Here is a 17626-nt window from a genome sequence, read left to right on the forward strand (position 1 = left end):
ATTGCCTATTTGTTCGCAATTAAATTATCAGATCATGTATTTTAAATGAGCACAAATAAGCTGGTTTATGGTTGGCGTACCTCATTACTTAGCGAGCGAGACCAAAGAAAGGAATCGAGTTCCTCCAAACAAGAATGGTGTTTAGAAATCTTTAACAAGCACCAGAGCATTGTCTCCACGACATCCATGTGCGTATTCTCCTAGTATTACTTCACGTAAAGCGAGACCATAACCGTCACACCGGTAATCGTAATTTCCTGTCACATGGAACACAGTATATTCTCGTGCCCCCATCTTCATCTGCCCGTGCTCTAAAGACGTCTGTTCCTAATATCTCATCACCAGCCAACGACTTTTGGCAATTATCACAAGCAAAATGCTCGATATGATATCGTTTCCCAGCAGCCAGTATCGATTTGCCATTGACTAGCTCATGGCATTTGCAGCATGGTTGTGTCCTTCGTCTGAGTGATGCAAAGTGTGATTTGCAGTAAGGCGAGCCGTTTAGCTCGTAATATGATCCATTTGGGAATGGTTCGTGACAGTCCTGGTTTGGTTAAGAACATAGTTAAGTTCGACGACTCAAATTTGACTTGCGTCAGTAAGAAATGCAGCATGTACCTGACAGACGAAACAAGACGGGTGCCATTCTTTTGAGACAGCGGAGATATGCTCCCCTCTGATGGTTTTTTGACAACCGAAACAAGTCTTTGAAAACAAGTCGTAATAGTCCGTTTCACAGTAAGGTGTACCGTCGTGTTCAAGGTATGAAGCACCTTCAGCTTCGGAGAAAATAAAAATGTCAGTTAGTCTCGTCGATGAACAACTTTACAAAGAAAAGCTTTGTGGCTACCGAAAAGCTGTCCACAATGACCACAAAAGAAGTGATTTGGATGGAAGTTACTTCCAACGGCAGATATAGCTCTCTAAAACAGAGACAATCGTCGTTTAATCGGAGGCCGTAGGCCAAATACTTCTTTAGTCTTGAGACTGGCACCAACCTTGGTAATAATCTCCCCACAGTAACTGCAAGTTGGACTAAAGCTCTCATGAAAACACCTCTCACAAAATGGCTTTTGCTCATGTTCAAAGAATTTGCCCGAATTCAGAGTGTTTTTGCATTTGAAACAGTTGAAGTGTGCTATTTGAAAGTGGTCAAAAATCAACAAGATGATGACGCATGCGTTTTCAACCTACCAGGATGCCAATTTCGATTTAACGCTACTATGGTAGGTCCAGAAATCGGTTGTTGACATGCATCACAGGAATGCAGTGCACTTGGCCCAATGTCCGCGTGGCTATCAAAGTATAGAGACGTTCTACGATGGTTCCTCGCACCCTCACGGTGTCGAACGCGACTCCTCAATGACTCATGAGCTGGTGGTTGCTGATTGCTATTGGGTGGCCCTGGCACCCGAGACCTCGGTGTATAGTGATCAAAGACAAGGTTGTTTAGTCGTTGTAACGAGTTATTCTCTCTCCTAGGAGTGGAAGGATGTAATGGTGCTGCGTATTCGGTGTTCTGGCGATATCGTGATTGCTCTCTTGGCATCGATTGACTCCAAGGTTGACCATTGGGGTGTGTGGTTTTCGGAGACTGAGTTTGAGATGTGTAAAGGTCTGTATTTGGTGTTGCACGTCTTATTGGCTGCTTGTGCGAAGATGTTGGTGATTGTGCCGGTAATCTCAAATTTTGGCGTCTTCCATATGATGCCAGGGACCGATCGCTTTCCAGGCTCGATAACAACGATTCTATAAAGTGTTATTGTTAGCTTTGCGTGATTTTGGTTATTGTAAAAGCAGTGGGAGATGGTATTTTTCTAACACGCGTTGTGGTGGCTGACTTGCCGAGATTGTTCATTTTAGACAATCCATGAGCTAACGTTGCGATTGTCTGCGGTAGCAATTTACTAGTAATTCAGTACTCGAGCTCCTTTAAAGGGCGACCGCTATAAGGTATTTTGCGAAAATTTGATTTTTGTCCGATGTTGCAAGCTGTGGTGGATTCTTGCTGAAAAAAAAAACTTGGCTCTTACAACAACACCATAGGTTTTTCCAATACGGCCAATAAGAGACGTCTGTTATCTTGGATTGTGTAGTAGGCAGACGGTATATAGGTTTTGCTTACTGGAAAGGGCTCAACTAGAACATTGAACCAGCTTTGGATACCATGGAACGACCACCAAGAGCCAGTAGCAAATTTCGCTTTCCTGGGTCCCAACGAGCCTTTTCAAGGAGGAAACCTGCAAACACTGATTCTAAACCTCCATCGCCAGCCAATCCCTCATCCGCCGTTGGAGAATCTACTCGAGACCTAACATCGTCGCCCATCGATGCTTCGCAAGCTAGTTTCAACGACCCGCCGTTTATAGAACTACCATTTTCAGATCAGGCAGTTGTCAATATAGATGGAGGAAACAACGTGGCGGTGTATACCGATATGCTGCGAGCTGTACTGGGTGCTGGATTTGGCAACTATAATAACCACACCAACGCTAATACAGAATCGCAATCTCAGTCACCTCAACCGGAAAGTCCAACTAGGAGCCTTCCACGCATGCCACGTACCAGCTCGCTTAAAAGACGCATGACAGCGTCGTCGCCAGAGCCCGAGCACTCAACCTTAAGGCGGTCACGGTCGCTTAAGGCTAAAGACCTGGACTCTGACGACGCTGATGATGATGGTCATGATGATTCCAGAGTCAGTCAGACATTCAGGGATGTTGCTCGTCCAAAGAGGACTGTCTCCCGGCGTGGCCGGTTGGCAAGGAAGATGTCGCTAAGTAGTGAGTAGTCAGATTTGTGAACGCGAGTCGTTTGGCTTTGTTTCTTCTAATACCGGATAGTAACATTCATCCTCTATTGGTCACAGAGGACTACAAAGCAAGAGCATTTGAAAAGGTTGTGGATACTATACAAAAGGAAACTGTAAACAGATACATGGGAGGAGACAAGGTCGGCGTAGAGGTCGTATGGAGAGACTTGGTATATACTGTAAAGGAGAAAGGTCGGTATAAGACCATTATGAAGGGTGTAAATGGTGCAGCCCGACCTGGCAAGATTCTGGCGGTAATGGGAGGATCAGGAGCTGGAAGTACGTGCACAGAATCCGACGCCGTAGCTGAGCTTTTACTGACATTCTTTTCTGATTTAGAGTCAAGTCTTTTGGACGTCCTGAGTGGAAGAACTCAGTCCGGAAAAGTTACAGGTGACATACGATTCAACGGTCATCCATCTGATACACTTTGGCGTCAGGAAATCGGATATGTACAGCAGACGGATCTGTTTCTTGATACTCTGACATGCAGAGAAATATTGGTATGTCTAGTTTCAAACGTCTTCTAGTTGTTATGCAGTACTCACAACCTATCAACTCAGGTCTTTGCGGCGAAGATGATGCTCCCAGATACCCTAACTACAGCTCAAAAGCTAGACCGTGTTGCACAAGTTGTATCACAAATGCGGCTAAGTGGCTGCTTGGATACTCGAGTCGGCGACTCAATGAAGCGAGGAATCTCTGGCGGAGAGAAGAAACGACTCCACATCGCCGTGAAATTGATACCCAACCCTCGCATCCTGCTGTTGGATGAGCCAACGTCTGGGCTGGATGCATACAACGCCTTCAACGTTATTGAAGCCATCCAAGATACAGCCAAACAAAACAATTTAACGGTTATCATGACCGTGCATCAACCCCGAAAAGAAATTTGTGATATATTTGATCGATTGTACTTACTCTCTCGTGGTCGAGTTGCGTTCTTTGGAAGCTTTGATGGTATGTACCCCGTTTTTGACTTTTGTAAAGGACTCGACTGACTTATCTTCGTCATTTTTAGTTGCTGTTTCATATTTCGAGTATATTGGATTTGCAGTCCCTGAACATACTAACCCTGTAGATCACTACCTGGTATGTCAGTGACATCATACATAGTTGACGTCAAATCATACATAGTTGACGTCAAAGGAGTCTCAATGCTAATGTCGTTTTCCATAGGATGTTTCCACTGTGGACACGTCGACTCCGCAGAGCTCTGTCTCATCCAAGGCGCGGATCGAACGTATCACGTAAGTCAATCACTGGCACCCGTTTGCTCCAAAGACATGAACCAACGCTGCTACTCATATAGCACCGCTTGGAAGACTGAATTCGAGGTTTACATGTGTCCGTCGCTAGCAAGCCCTGTGGCAAATAGCAAACCTGTATCACGATGGAGCAATTTAGTTGTATCTGTAAGTGGAAAGAATGATTTGGATGACCAACGAGACGATTCTGAGGCCGAGTCAATCCATTACGGATTCATTGGATGGTGGTATCGTCTTGGTCTCATCATACACCGATCGCACCTGATATACATTCGAGATTGGGAACTGATTGGTATGGGACTTATGGCCAATACAGTGTTTATCGGGTAAGCTTGCTTCGTGTTGTCATTGAAGAATGGTTGCTGTGAAATCCTAACAGAGTTGATTGGAAACTAGAACTATGGGCTTCCTGTTCCCATTTCTTGGTCTGGACCAAGTTCATGCTACTATGCGTCTGTCTCTCTTCTTTTACTTGGAGGTCGAACGATTCATGATTGCCCTGTTTGGTGTCGTGCTTCGTCTCCCGTCAAGACTTGATTTGCATTATCGAGAACGTACTGACGGACTGTATACTGGTCCGTTATGTTATTGGGGACTGGTATGTATACTGTAGATGTTGGCTGAGTACTAGGCCAAAACAACACCTGACCGAACCGTTTCTCTAGTATATCCAACAGCTCAGTTATTGTTATACGTGGATTCCTTCGACAATAGCCGTCTTTTACCTGTAAGTCTGTTGCAACACTATGCGCTCTTTCTGTTTATCAATTGATTAACGACGACATTTGTTCGTGTAGAACTGGACTACAAAGAGGGACGACTGGGCTAGTGACGATAGCCTTGATGTTGCTTTTCAATTTGATTGGTCATTCGTTTGGAATGGCTTTAGGATCCATAAGTAAAAGCACATCATTCATCCTAAACGCTTCAGTCACGTACACAGCCAGTACGTACCTTTGTGTGGGCATTTTTATTTTAAAAATCAAAGCACTTGATCTGATCCTTTCACAACACCATTTAATAGTTGCGCTCGCTTTTTGTGGGTATTTGGCTACACCAGACATCATACCCAAACCTCTTCTATTCATGGTGTATCTGAACCCAATGTTCTACTTTTACGTGGCTGGGTAAGTACAGCTGCCAATCTCTGGTTTTGTCTAGGTCTCGAATGCAACCCTTGAAAGGAAGTGTGAAGCTAACTCATCCTTCAACTCTTAGCACCCAAAACGAGCTCTCTGGACTGCAATTCACCTGTACTCCCAGCGACATTAGGTGTATACCGTCAGGAGATATCCTACTCGACGCTCGGTCTCTAAGATTTGTGGCCAAGGATGTGGCTGCTCTTGCCTTATTTGCCATCTTCATTCTGGTTTCAATTGTTGGTATGGTCTTGTTTGAAAGGATCACGAGGCCTCCATGGAAACGGTCTGGCCGATAAAAACCAAAATCTGCTCCATACCTATACCCTTCTTCCATTTTTTCTCGTTTATTATTATACAGTAGTAGTAGTCTTAAGCAGAATAGAAATCATCTATTTATAGAGAGATACGAAATAGCTTTTAGAGTAACTTTTTAGACGTGCTGCGGTTTCGGCCACGATTCGGCTTAATCGACAACCAAGACACCAAGTGCAACTATTTAACTAGTGAATTGGGAGATCGAAGATTGTAGGCGGTAGACTGCAAATACGAGAATCGCAGCTCGCTAATATTCGCCAACAATGAGCAGCTCTCGAATCGTGACGAGATGGGCTTCCAAAAAACGCAGGAAGAGCGACGGGTAAGAAAAGACCATAATGGACCTGGAAGAGGACTCTAGACATATATGAGAATGAATTTTCTTTGAATTAGGACCGATCTGTATTCATGCTAATCACCATCTTTTCATTTCAGCATTCCCGACTCACCATCAACAGACAAATCGTCAAACGGAAACATTGATTCTCTCGCGAACGAACTCTTAGCTAATGGCGGATTTTTACGCGGTGATGATGGAGGAGATCAAAGGAGAAGGCTGCTAGATTTATGCAATGTGAGTGGTGGCTGGGTAATCCATTGGGCTGAGGAAAACCACAAAATGCTCAATAATTTGTAGGCTGGAGACTGGAATGTCGTTAGATATTATGTAGAGGCAAATGAAAGAACTGTGCGAGAAAGTCTGTCGATGCCACTGGATGTGGCAGGAAACACACCACTGCATCTCGCAGTTTCCATGGCAGACCACAGTCTGGTTTGCTTGCTGCTGCTGAAGGGAGCCGATCCAAATGTGTCAAATCGTGTAGATGTGACGCCCACCACTCTAGCATGTCGGCTTGGTATACCACGAATTCTCAAAACACTACGAAAACATGGTGGTGTTGCAACAGTCATGGAACGGAAAATGGCTCAATCCAGAGCCAAGAATGTAATTGCTTTAGCTGCTGGACCAGCCGAAACCTCGAATCAAAAGACTGGTAACGCTGCTGGAATACCTGGACGAAGAACATCTGCTGGTCGAACAGGACCTCCAAGTGCAGCTTCCAATTCCTCGACACCCATCAAACCAAAACCGAATCCAAATCCAGCCCAATCATCGCCCCGAACGCAGGGTGATGTCGAGTATAATAATGAAGTGAGAGCACTCGTACGATCCTTTCCCCGTAATTATTTCACTGCTGAAAATGCAGCATATCTCGGTGCTACTATACCTACATTCGATGCACCTGCCCTCCAAGTAATAAATTATAAAGATGCTAACGGATGGACGCCATTAATGAAGGCAGCTTACAAGGGCCACAGGGATTTAGTCAAGGGCCTCATCACTCGTGGAGCCAGTGTTCGAGAATTTGATAACATTGGATGTACAGCACTCGTATGGGCCTGTCTCGGCGGTGACGAAGACTGTATAGATATCTTATTAGAAGAGGGTGCACCCGTAAACGCCTTTTTGGAATCAGCAAAATTCAAACCATGTCCACCACCAACACCACTCATCGCTGCTGCCTATGTCGGTAATGTGGCCGTAGTCAGACGATTAGTGGAAGCCGGCGCAAGAACAGATACCCGGATCGGGCCAGGCCGTGGTAAAACAGCCTTGATGGTTGCAGCATGGATGAAGAATGTAAATGTAGTTTCCTACCTCCTATCACAAAACCCAACCGTCGATACAAAGGCAGAAGAATGGGTGAGTAGAGGTATCGCCGTCCTCAAGCGAGTGACGGATCGTGGAATATTGTTCGCAACGACGCAAGGGGGGCTCAAAAGTGTGCCGAAACTACCTGCTTTAACTCAAGATGAAACGGATGTAGCTAAGAAAGTGGCGGAACTTATTGAAGAACGTCGTGCAATAAGTTCACAGCAAGCAAAGCTGATACCGTCTTCAAAGTTTGGAAGCATTAAACGGAAGCGAGCAAAGGCTGATCCGCAGCTTGAGGCAAGTCAGGGATCTTGTTTGTTTTCTGACCGTGCTAACAAAGTTCAACGCATAAATAGAAATTCATCGCCTACAATCCAGAAGTATTAGCCGATTTACTGGATCGACTGCCTGATCGAGGAACAGAGTTGGATTTCCAGTGCTTTGTAATTTTGCAATGTGCTGTGGAACTCCTCGTAGCAGCAAGTCGTAATCAGAAAGCCGAATACGTCACAATCACAGCCAAAATGAATCATTTAGCATCCGAGATTGCCCGTGAAGTAGATTCATTTGATCATGTCGGTCCAGCTTTAAATCTTCCAAGGATGTCAACACCAGTGAAATCAGTATCTCCCACTACAACCACGCGATCCGTTTATGGTGAAATTTCCGCAATATCCTTCTCCACGTCAGCTGTCAGAGCAAAATTACGAGTATTGTCAAGTGCACTGAATGGTGATTTGCCCCGCGCTCTTTTGGTCGCTACCAAGATTGCCTGTGGTGTTTGGCCACCAGCAGAAGCTAATCAGGACATGAGTGTGGCCGCTGGTAATATTGCTAGAGTATGTCGAGAATTGGTCGATCTAGCCAATGCCACAGGATACTGGCCCATCGTAGATAAAGAGCTGGTCTTACGTATATCGACAGATCATGTAGCTCAAGCAGACAACACGGAAGGTGCAGCTAGTGTGGGTAGTGGTGTCCCACTTACGTACGACCAGTACAAGCGAGTCAATGACTTGCGTGAATTGGAAGAAACATCGAAACAGTACGACCAGGCTACCCAAGAAATCCCAGCTGAAAACGTTACGGAAAGACCCGGTGAAAAGTTCCTTCATGATGTGGAATTTGTCTTGCTACGGCAGTTTGTTGCGGCTCTGAGTGAGCTCAAGAAGTTACACGAGCAGCATCTTAAAGAAGAATACCTGGCTGCCACATCTCTCATCAATGCTCGTGCTGATACAATTGTGGAAGAAATCCGTAACTTTGATATGATTTGTGACTTGAAGGACAGTATTATGATTGAGCCTGAAGATATGCCGAGGCTTCAAGCAACTGGAATTTCAACTTTGTTGGGAATCACTGCTCTGCCAACTCCAATTCGACCTTTTATTGTACAGCTCCTGAACGATGTCAAGAGCACCTCTAAAACTGTCACGATGCGTGGTAGTTTGGCAGCTGGTATTTGGCCCACTCCGACCGCATCTCAGGAAATGCTGGCAGCAACCATTCCATGTGTTTTGGCAGTCAAGGCTCTAGTTAATCTTACAAAGGAGGCCATTAGTAAATCTATTCAACAAATGGATGAAGAACGTCGAAAGAAGGAAGAATGGAATCGCACATGGCAACAGAACGAAAGGACGAAGAAGATGTTCAAGATTTTGGATTCCTCGGTGCGTTGATACCGTGCATTCGCGTATATCTTGACATTGAGGTTTGAACTGAATCTTTCTGCTGTTATTAGGAAGCTGGAGCGCAAGGCGAAACGGACCAATTGACAAAGGAAGAAACCGTTCTTTTGGAAGAAAATACAGAAGGTCTGCTCATTGAAGGAAACCTTGTCAAGGGTGGACGATTACCCAAGTTGATTGAGCAAATTACTCAAGCACATCGAAAAAATGGTAAGCAAAAAAAGACGACGAAATTTATTTTTAATAATCTCAATCTCTTTCCCTGACTAGATCCTGAGATCACAGCAACACTCCTAATGACCCATCATTCATTCACCTCGTCGATTGAATTGTTTGATGCCTTCATCAAACGTTACGATATTGCACCTCCATATGGTCTCAACAAGCAGAACTTTGAGTTTTATATCAACAAAAAGATTGTACCCATTCGATGGCGGTAAGCATTAGTCGAATCCAGGGTGTCGGTTTTTTTTCCTTGCTCAAACCACTCTCCCGTTTCTTCCTCATAGTGTATCAAGTGTGATACGCTTATGGATTGAACAGCATCCAGAAGACTTTATCGAGAATGAAGTGCTAGTCCGTCGAGTCACAAACTGGATTGAAAAGAAGCTCAAGACAGACTTCGACTCATTCGCTCTATCCCTATCACGAGCCTTAAACACAAAGTTAACAGCTCCACGAGATGCAAAAGAAAGTGGCCCATCTAGCCCAGTACAACATGGATCCGGACATTTATCATACTCTGGACCTAAACCGATACTGCCTCGAAACATCCCTGGCACTGATTTGGGACTGGCGCTGCTGACAGACAGCAAATTCTTCTTTGACATTGACCCATTGGAGATAGCCAGACAATTGGCTCTTACTACATTTACCGATTTTAAGAATGTGAGACCTGTTGAGTGTTTGGATCAGATATGGGGCGAGAAGAGACGGAAGGAGCTGAATAAGTTGAGAAGGCCTGGAACGGTAATTCCTGTTACGCCACAAGGAACTGTTGGTGGTATTGGAAAGCTGATTCAGCATACCAATCGAGTAAGCGCATCGTAGCATTGGTTGTGCAGAGCAGCGTTTTTTGCTCACCTCACTTTTTTTAGCTCTCTATGTGGGTTGCACACCATGTGTTGAATTGTGACAGTATGAAGTCTCGAGCATCTGCTCTCAAGTACTTTTGTCAGCTGGCTCTGGTAAGTATTTGCACCATATTTTCATATTTTGCTTTATAAGAACAAAAAAAGCTGAGAACGAAACAACCTCACTATAGCATTGTCGAGAGCTAAACGACTTTAACGGAATTACTGGTATCGTTGCTGGTCTCTCCATGGCACCTGTTCTTCGTCTGAAGAAGGCATGGCAGGTAAGACCAACGTTTTATTCGAGAAACTATCCTCGTTACCAAATTGGCGACTTCCATGTCTGACATACTTCTTTTATAGTCATTCGAGGACAAGTATCCCAAAATACTCGAAGCATATACCGAAGTCGCAGATCTAGTCAGTCCCAAAGGCCAATACGCTAACTACCGTAAAGTCCTCGCGGTCCTAATCCCTCCCGCCATACCCTTCCTTGGTGTTTACCTTACTGACCTAACCTTTGTGGAACTGGGTAATCCAGACTATCTCCCAGAATCCTCCTTCATCAATTTCGAGAAACGGCGTAAAGCCTTCCAAGTTATTAAAGACATTCAAAAGTTTCAGGTTACACCATTCGAGTTTGCACCTGTGCTGGGTATTCAGCGGTGGTTGGATGCTGTTGGTGCCGAAGGAGATGTGTCTGGTGTTGGTAAATTGAGTAATGATGATCAGTTGTATGAGGCTTCACTCGCTGTTGAGCCTAGAGAGGATTCGGACGATGAGGATGATGAAGACGAGCTGTAAGAACAAGATGATATTGTGGATCTATTTAATGTATATAATAAATCAGGGATCTCATAGCAGTTCAAAATAATGTGTTCTCGAGCAGAAACATTAGTTCGATCTTGATGGGATTTTTTGGCACGGTTACCAGAACTTGACCACTTAGCCTTCATTTGCTCAAAACAGGTTTGGAACGCAATTTCGCAACAAAGACTCGAGTTTTAAGGCTGGTTCTGCAATGCTTCATGTTCTGGTCAAGTTACGACATAGGTACTAGGTGATCGGTGGACTAGACGACATGATCAGCCCTAATGCAGTAATTCAATGGAAGTTTTCTATGTGGATCTGTTCCATAGCTCTCTTCCTTCCCTGCACTCTGTCACAACAAGTTTTATTGAATCCTGTAACAAGTCAACCAACATGCGGAAGCTCTCAGTACTGGGATATTACATTGTCTGCCTGCAATACATGTACAGTATCGCAGAATTCAAGTAGTACTGGTAAGCATATACGGCTCTTCTTTCCCAATTGGCATCAAACATTAAGTCAAAATCATAAATTCCAAACAGGCGTTTGCAGCTGCCAGGCGGGCTATACCAAAACAATAGGCAATTCTGCTCCTACTTGTACCGCTTGTGGCGCTGGACAGGTAGAACTGTGTATATCTGCTGTAGATCAGTTTCAAACTGTCCAAAACTGCTCACGTTTTTGTTTCTTAGACATCATCACCAGATCGCTCATGGTGCGTTTCGTGTCCAACGACGTATACAACAGCTGCAGATGGGAGCGTGCTATGCACCTGTCCCGCTTTGCAGTACCTGGCTCTACGAAATGCAGCCGGAACTCAACTAGCGACGGGGGTTTGTACGGCATGTCCGTTTGGATCGTATCCTTCGAGTGATATGACGACGTGTATATCGTGTCCGGATTATAATATGCTTGCGTCGTTTGACGCGACTACGTCGTCGTACATCTGCACTTGTCGGCAAGATGTTGGGGGGTATTTGGCTACACCAGTAAGTGCATTGGAGCGAGAAGACTTAGGGTTTTTTAGCTAACTAGATTCTATTGTAGGTTTCGAATGTTTGCATAACTACGGCGGAATCAGCTGCTGTTTCAACTACTGGTGCAGGAACTGTGACTTATTATGTAGGCTTTCACCGTCTGTTCCCTGTTTTTTGTTGCTTGAACCACTAATTGAAATTTATAACTCATTCATTCAGAATATTCCGTCTGGCACCATGACCATTACCAATACCTTGTTGACATCAATGTACTTGAGAGCTGCTTCAAAATGTCAAGTAAGTGTTCAAAATCGTTTTGCACTTTGACCCAAAAAAACCACAATTCAAGTCGCGCTTATCATCTAGTACGAATGGGATGTAGCCAGCTGCGAGCTACTGGGTAACTTATGTATATTAAACCTCTACGACGAGTCAACAGCACCATGCGCAACTTATGAACGGGTGGCTGCTCAAAGGCCTGGGACGGGGTCAACGGTTGATGTGTAAGTGTCTTGTCTGCAAACCATGTCAGTATAATGATGTGCCTCCCTCACCGTTTTTTGCCTGGCGTAGTCCTCAATACATGCCATGGCTATACTATGGATTATTGGGAAGCCACGTTGACCCGGCTACAACACTTTCAGCTCGGTTGAATCTGTCTTTGAGTGTTAGATATAGTGATACGGTAAATTGGGGATGCTCATGTTCAATTATATGCCTTTGTTTGATCGTCAGTTTTTGGTTTATCCGTTAGACTACGACATCGATTCCCTTTTACTTGGCAATGTATACTTTGAATGGCACCTTCTTGGGAATGCAGCCTCTTACGACTCAGTTGCAGGTGAAAAAAAGCGAACGTAAAATTGTTTGGACGTCGCTCACAACTTCAAGTCATACACCCTTTTCTAGTTCTGCGAAGGTTCTTCGTTGAATAATAGGAAATCATGGACAGGAGTAGGACGTAACTACCAGTCTTCTTGTAAACTCAATTTAGCTTCGTTGTTATCTGGATTTGTTAGTACCGTGTTTTATGAGATTTGTAAGCTCATTCAAGTATTCTCGAAGGGCTGTTTTTTGTGCTGCTGTATTCGCGCTGATCACTCACGAAACACTTTTAGACGTTCTGGACGGAACAGGATCATATGCACCTGTTCCAATTCGATTACTGGATTTCAGAAACTCGAATGGATATGTTAATCCAAGTGGCGGTCCTAATGCCATAACAGGAGATCGTTTTGTTCGTCGATTCTTTATGGTTGATGTCACTAGTGGACAGACCACGGCTGGTGCTACTCCTCAAGTTATACGAGTGGCTTCGTCTATCCAGATTTGGTAAGCATCAGCACAGCATCAGCACAGCATTCAGGAGTGGCACAGAATGACTATTTGTCCTTTTTCCTTGCTTAGGATTCAATTAAATCCTTCATACTCTGGCAATGTGTACATTCCAGTGGTTGATATCAAGTACATTGAGCGTGATGTATCGACACTTTCTGTGTCTGATACATCATCGGTGTCTGTTCCAACGGTAAGACCACGCAAAAAATCAGTCTTGTATCCATGAATTATAACCTTTTCCTCAGCTCTCATTCACCGTAACACACATGATGCCAATGGACGGATTCTGGAGAAATATGACCATCGCATTCGCTATCGTTCAGGTGTTTGCCGGCTTGCTGGGCTTGTATCGAGCGCAAACATGGAGCCAGCGCAACCTGGGGCCACAAGATGCCATGGATTTAGGAGTGCGTACTGTTTCTCTGGAGCGACAAAAAAACCGACAACTGACCAGTAGATACACGTCTCTTAGTTCTTGGGTCGCTCTGTGATTACTTTGGGAGGTCGAATGGGCGTCTTTGGATTTTGGCTCTTGTTTGGAACTGGGATCTACTTTCTATGTTTTTTTAAAGGAGAATCAGGTCTGACAGTCATGTTGCCGTATTCAAGTGGTGATATGATTACGTTCAATGCAGCACTGGCTGGCATTTTTACTCTCCAAGTAAGGATAATATTTATTTCGAAAATGTGGTATTTGCTCATTCGGACTAACTTCAAAATTCACAATTCAGTTGATCTATGTGATGAGAGAGGTGTACGGACAATGCACCATCGATGTCTTTTTTATTGACTGGGAAAAGTCTCGTGGTAAATCGTTTGATCCTATCGATCCAGTGCATTCGAGTCGTGCTCGCGCAGCTGCGATTAGTGTTTGGAGGTCTATCTTTGTGGCGAATCAGTGGAATGCACTTCAGGTATGAAGGTGTCATTGAGTATCCCACGTTTGCATTCGTTGATTCGATCAAACTGTGGTTTTTTGTTTCACCTCTAGATATATCGACGCCTCAATATTGAATTCTGTCTTTTCTGGGTGTATTTCATTCTTCAAGGGTGTGGAGTTCGCTATGCTGCTACACCTCAACCCGACATATACGATTTGACACCTGCAATTGTGCATCCTGTTCTACTGTTTGGCGTCAACAGTTTGATATGGCTGTTTGTTGCTTTCGTGTTGGTAGGTGTTTGTATAGCTCCCAGTCCGTTTGTTTTCTAAACGCTGTCATTCACTATTTTGGATAGATCGTTTTGCGATTCGGAGTATACGAACGATTCTATCGTCATCCGTTGCTCCAATTCGTGGATTTATGTTCCGTGGCAAATGTATCTGTGCTCTTGTTTGATGAGCCTGGACATGGATACTACATTCATGGACGGTCTGTGCATTCGTATGCTGATACGGATATGGCTGAGCTGTATCATCAGTTGCGGAAAGAAGAGGTATGATGTTGATAACCACTTTATGGTGATGCTAGGCAAATGTCATCTGCTTTTTTGCTTAGAACTGATTTTGGTTGCCTTCTCCGTGTAGAGCAACGTAGTCCCACGACGTGGACTGAACGATACGGAAGAGCAAAGTTTTGAGATTTTTGTATCTAAGGGAATGCGAGAGACGTATGATCATGTTTATGGGCTTTTAATTGCAAAGGTAAAAAAACCGCGTGTACAATAACTTCAAACGCAAATCAGTGTCATCAATCATTTCATTACTTCGTCATTAGGATGCAGAAATGAAGTTTAATGATCGGAACGGTAAGCAATGTGCTTGGCTAACACACGACGAATTCGTTGGTCGATTTCATGTAACCTCTATGAACCGTTTTGCTAGTTCGATCTGGACATGCTAGACCTAAAGCCGCTGGTGGTGAACATACCGTGAAAGCATACGAGACGATAAATAGATTTCTGTGTGCTTTCTTTGATAAGGTACGACCTCTTTGTTAAAGCATTATCCGATACTATTGGTTGAAATAGAATACCTCTTTTTTTCCCATGTATAGAACCTGAAAGAATTCCCATACTATGTGCGACCACGAACATTCACAGAACGGATGATACACACAACACCTGATCTGTCGTTAGGGAGCGTCTTCTTTCATGGTACATCGCATACATTCATGCTCTGTACGGTCAAAAAGGATCTGACCATACGCCATTCAACCTCCCGATAGATGAGACATCATTCGGCCACGTCCTGCTACAAGGAATGGAATATGACATGTTCATCCTAGCCATGTTGACATACAACATTGTGGATGTCACAACGAATTCACCAACAGCTGCTGGTTTGGCTACAATAATGGTGGATGTTGTGCTAAGGGCAGCACGGAAATACTTTGGAGAACGTAACGTGGCGCAAAAGTCGCTGCTGGATGTTAGATTCCTGTTGTAACCATTTCTCAAGTTTGATTACATGTGTTGCATTATCTAAGTGATTTTCGTATACTTGAAGATTTTATTATCTGGGGTTCTGGAGACGCCTTCCGCACGTTTTCCTCCTTTTCTAGTCTTTGTTTCAAAGCTTGGTCTGCTGTCTTTGTCGGTGACGACGGTTGCTCTGTCTTGTCATCTGACTTGGAATTACCACCATTTGATTTCGATCATCTTTTTGGGTTGATATGAGTACATTACAGTATTTTACGACATACGCTTGAACGCCTGGAAACCGGTTGAATACCTTCTTGGGAACGAGTCTCTCACAACTCCTGTTGAACGTCGATCTAAACGTTGATGCGTGAAATCTTTTCTAGATTTGCGAAGGGTCGTCAGTGAGTGCTATAAATTCATGGACTAGAGTAGGATGAAACTACCAGTCTTCATGTAAACTCAATCTGCGCCGTTGCTGTCTGGGTTTGCTAGTACGGTGTTTTACGAGATCTGTAAGCATCAATTTTTTTTGCTGTATTTCTTGATTAAGTGGCTTTTCCAGACCACCAGTTAGGTCATTGACTTCTTTGCTTTTCATCACAGAATGCTGAAATGAAGTTTAATGCTCGTAAAGGTGAGCTAGGCCTGTGCACGAAGAATCAGTTCGTTGATTGGATCAAGGCTCCTAGATCATTTTTGCTAGCTCGACCTGGCGATGCTAGACCTAAAGCCGATGGTGGACGCACATCCTAAAAGTATACGGGACTTTAATAGATTCCTGTGTGCCTTCTTTGATAAGGTAAGACCTCGTTGTTAAAAAGGTGTCATCGTATCGAGACAATTTATCGAAATGAGTAGCCCAACGTTTTCTCCCCGCATGTGTAGAACCTGAAGGAATTCCCATACTATGTGCGACCACGAACATTGGCGCAAGGTATGATACACACAACACCTGATCGGTCGTTAAGGAGTGTCTTCGTTCATGGTACATCAGGTACCTTCATGTTCTCGCTGGTAAAAAAAAGGCTGTTGACAAAAACCAATTGATCTCTGTTGATCTCTCAGTAGATGAAACATCATTTGGACACGTACTGTTACAAGGAACGGAATATGACATGTTGACATGCATCATCACGAACTCACCATCGGCTGCTGGGTTAGCTACCATTACGGCGGAGGCCGTGCTAAGGGCGGCACGCAAACACTTTGGAGAACGTAATGTGGCGGAAAGGAAATTGTTGGATGTTAGCTTCCTGTTGTTACAAATTTTCAAATTTTATTACATGTGTTGTATTATTTAAGTGAAATCGTTTGTACATGGAGTTTTTATTCAGCAGCCTTTGGGTCTCTAGATACGTCTTCAGCACGTCCTTTACCCTTTTCTTGTCTTCGTTTCAGAGCTTGATCTACTGCCTTAGTCGGTGATTGCGGTTGCTCCCTCTTTAAATCATCTGATTTGGCATTGCCATCATTGGGTTTCGGATCAACCTTCTTGGATGATATGATAGCCTTAAAGTACTTCACAACATACTGTTGCACACCTGGGAATTGCTTGAATACATATCGGACACCTACAGCCAGCAAGACGATGTGGACCAAGACACTGACATACCACGGTGCTAATTGGATTATTAGTACCAGAGGCAAAAATATACCCGCCACGACAGAATAAGTCATTAATTGCAATCTCGCAACGTCCGTCCACCATGGGTTATTCTCTGGAGTCCATTTCGATGGTTTGGTGCCAGCACTAGTCTCACGATCTCTCTTGTATAGCTTGATGGCGTATTTCCCAGCCGGCGTCTCTCGTAGTGCCTTTACTTTATCGACAATGTCTGGAGGCAGCTCAGATAGTGGTGGACAATATATTCCAAGTGCTGTAGAGTAAAAGGCGTCTTCGATTGAGGGGAACAAGACAAGTTCCGAGTGAGATGCAAAAGCAATATCGGCAGCTGATATAGTTTTACAGTTTAGGAGGTACAGTTTATCGGATTGTCGAGCCTGTAATTCCTTGTTTATGCGTTCGTAGACCGTATCGATTTTCTTCCATGCTGCTTCGACGGATTTCGCGGATATGTTATACGAGTATTTGAGGGCTGGGCTTATGAGCGACCAGAAGAATCTTGTTAGGGATGCGTGGGTGTTGAGATGCACTGGGACCACGAGGTACTTTTCAGCC

At 44.2% G+C, this 17626-nt stretch overlaps 5 protein-coding genes across 5 annotated transcripts; 4 read left to right on the forward strand and 1 right to left on the reverse strand.

Annotated features, from left to right (window-relative positions):
- Positions 1-926: 926 nt before the first annotated feature.
- On the reverse strand, positions 927-1552 carry SmJEL517_g04741 (uncharacterized protein; the record flags this gene model as incomplete). Its single annotated transcript, XM_031170669.1, has 2 exons — positions 927-1141; positions 1198-1552. 2 exons carry the CDS (start codon positions 1550-1552, stop codon positions 927-929), a joined length of 570 nt encoding a protein of 189 aa, XP_031023323.1.
- A 618-nt stretch (positions 1553-2170) lies between these two features.
- SmJEL517_g04742 (uncharacterized protein) lies at positions 2171-5521 on the forward strand (the record flags this gene model as incomplete). Its single annotated transcript, XM_031170670.1, has 12 exons — positions 2171-2786; positions 2873-3094; positions 3155-3318; positions 3379-3775; positions 3837-3907; positions 3995-4065; positions 4128-4409; positions 4480-4681; positions 4749-4810; positions 4881-5029; positions 5108-5210; positions 5302-5521. The coding sequence occupies 12 exons, from the start codon at positions 2171-2173 to the stop codon at positions 5519-5521; spliced, it is 2559 nt and encodes an 852-aa protein (XP_031023324.1).
- A 282-nt stretch (positions 5522-5803) lies between these two features.
- On the forward strand, positions 5804-10762 carry SmJEL517_g04743 (uncharacterized protein; the record flags this gene model as incomplete). The annotated part of the gene is made up of 10 exons (XM_031170671.1): positions 5804-5862; positions 5976-6114; positions 6178-7498; positions 7576-8867; positions 8939-9095; positions 9156-9321; positions 9395-9920; positions 9983-10072; positions 10150-10242; positions 10322-10762. 10 exons carry the CDS (start codon positions 5804-5806, stop codon positions 10760-10762), a joined length of 4284 nt encoding a protein of 1427 aa, XP_031023325.1.
- Positions 10763-11039: 277 nt separating this feature from the next.
- On the forward strand, positions 11040-15472 carry SmJEL517_g04744 (uncharacterized protein; the record flags this gene model as incomplete). The annotated part of the gene is made up of 21 exons (XM_031170672.1): positions 11040-11241; positions 11311-11390; positions 11461-11757; positions 11816-11890; positions 11965-12042; positions 12112-12248; positions 12319-12430; positions 12500-12586; positions 12655-12784; positions 12864-13077; positions 13153-13273; positions 13329-13490; positions 13556-13744; positions 13815-13997; positions 14075-14257; positions 14323-14520; positions 14612-14728; positions 14802-14832; positions 14909-15006; positions 15081-15180; positions 15252-15472. 21 exons carry the CDS (start codon positions 11040-11042, stop codon positions 15470-15472), a joined length of 3015 nt encoding a protein of 1004 aa, XP_031023326.1.
- Positions 15473-16069: 597 nt separating this feature from the next.
- SmJEL517_g04745 (uncharacterized protein) lies at positions 16070-16748 on the forward strand (the record flags this gene model as incomplete). The annotated part of the gene is made up of 4 exons (XM_031170673.1): positions 16070-16081; positions 16151-16246; positions 16333-16441; positions 16513-16748. The coding sequence occupies 4 exons, from the start codon at positions 16070-16072 to the stop codon at positions 16746-16748; spliced, it is 453 nt and encodes a 150-aa protein (XP_031023327.1).
- Between the last annotated feature and the right edge of the window lie 878 nt (positions 16749-17626).

This window comes from Synchytrium microbalum (assembly GCF_006535985.1).
Source record: "Synchytrium microbalum strain JEL517 chromosome Unknown SmJEL517_scf0035, whole genome shotgun sequence".
NCBI classification, from domain to species: Eukaryota; Fungi; Chytridiomycota; class Chytridiomycetes; order Synchytriales; family Synchytriaceae; genus Synchytrium; species Synchytrium microbalum.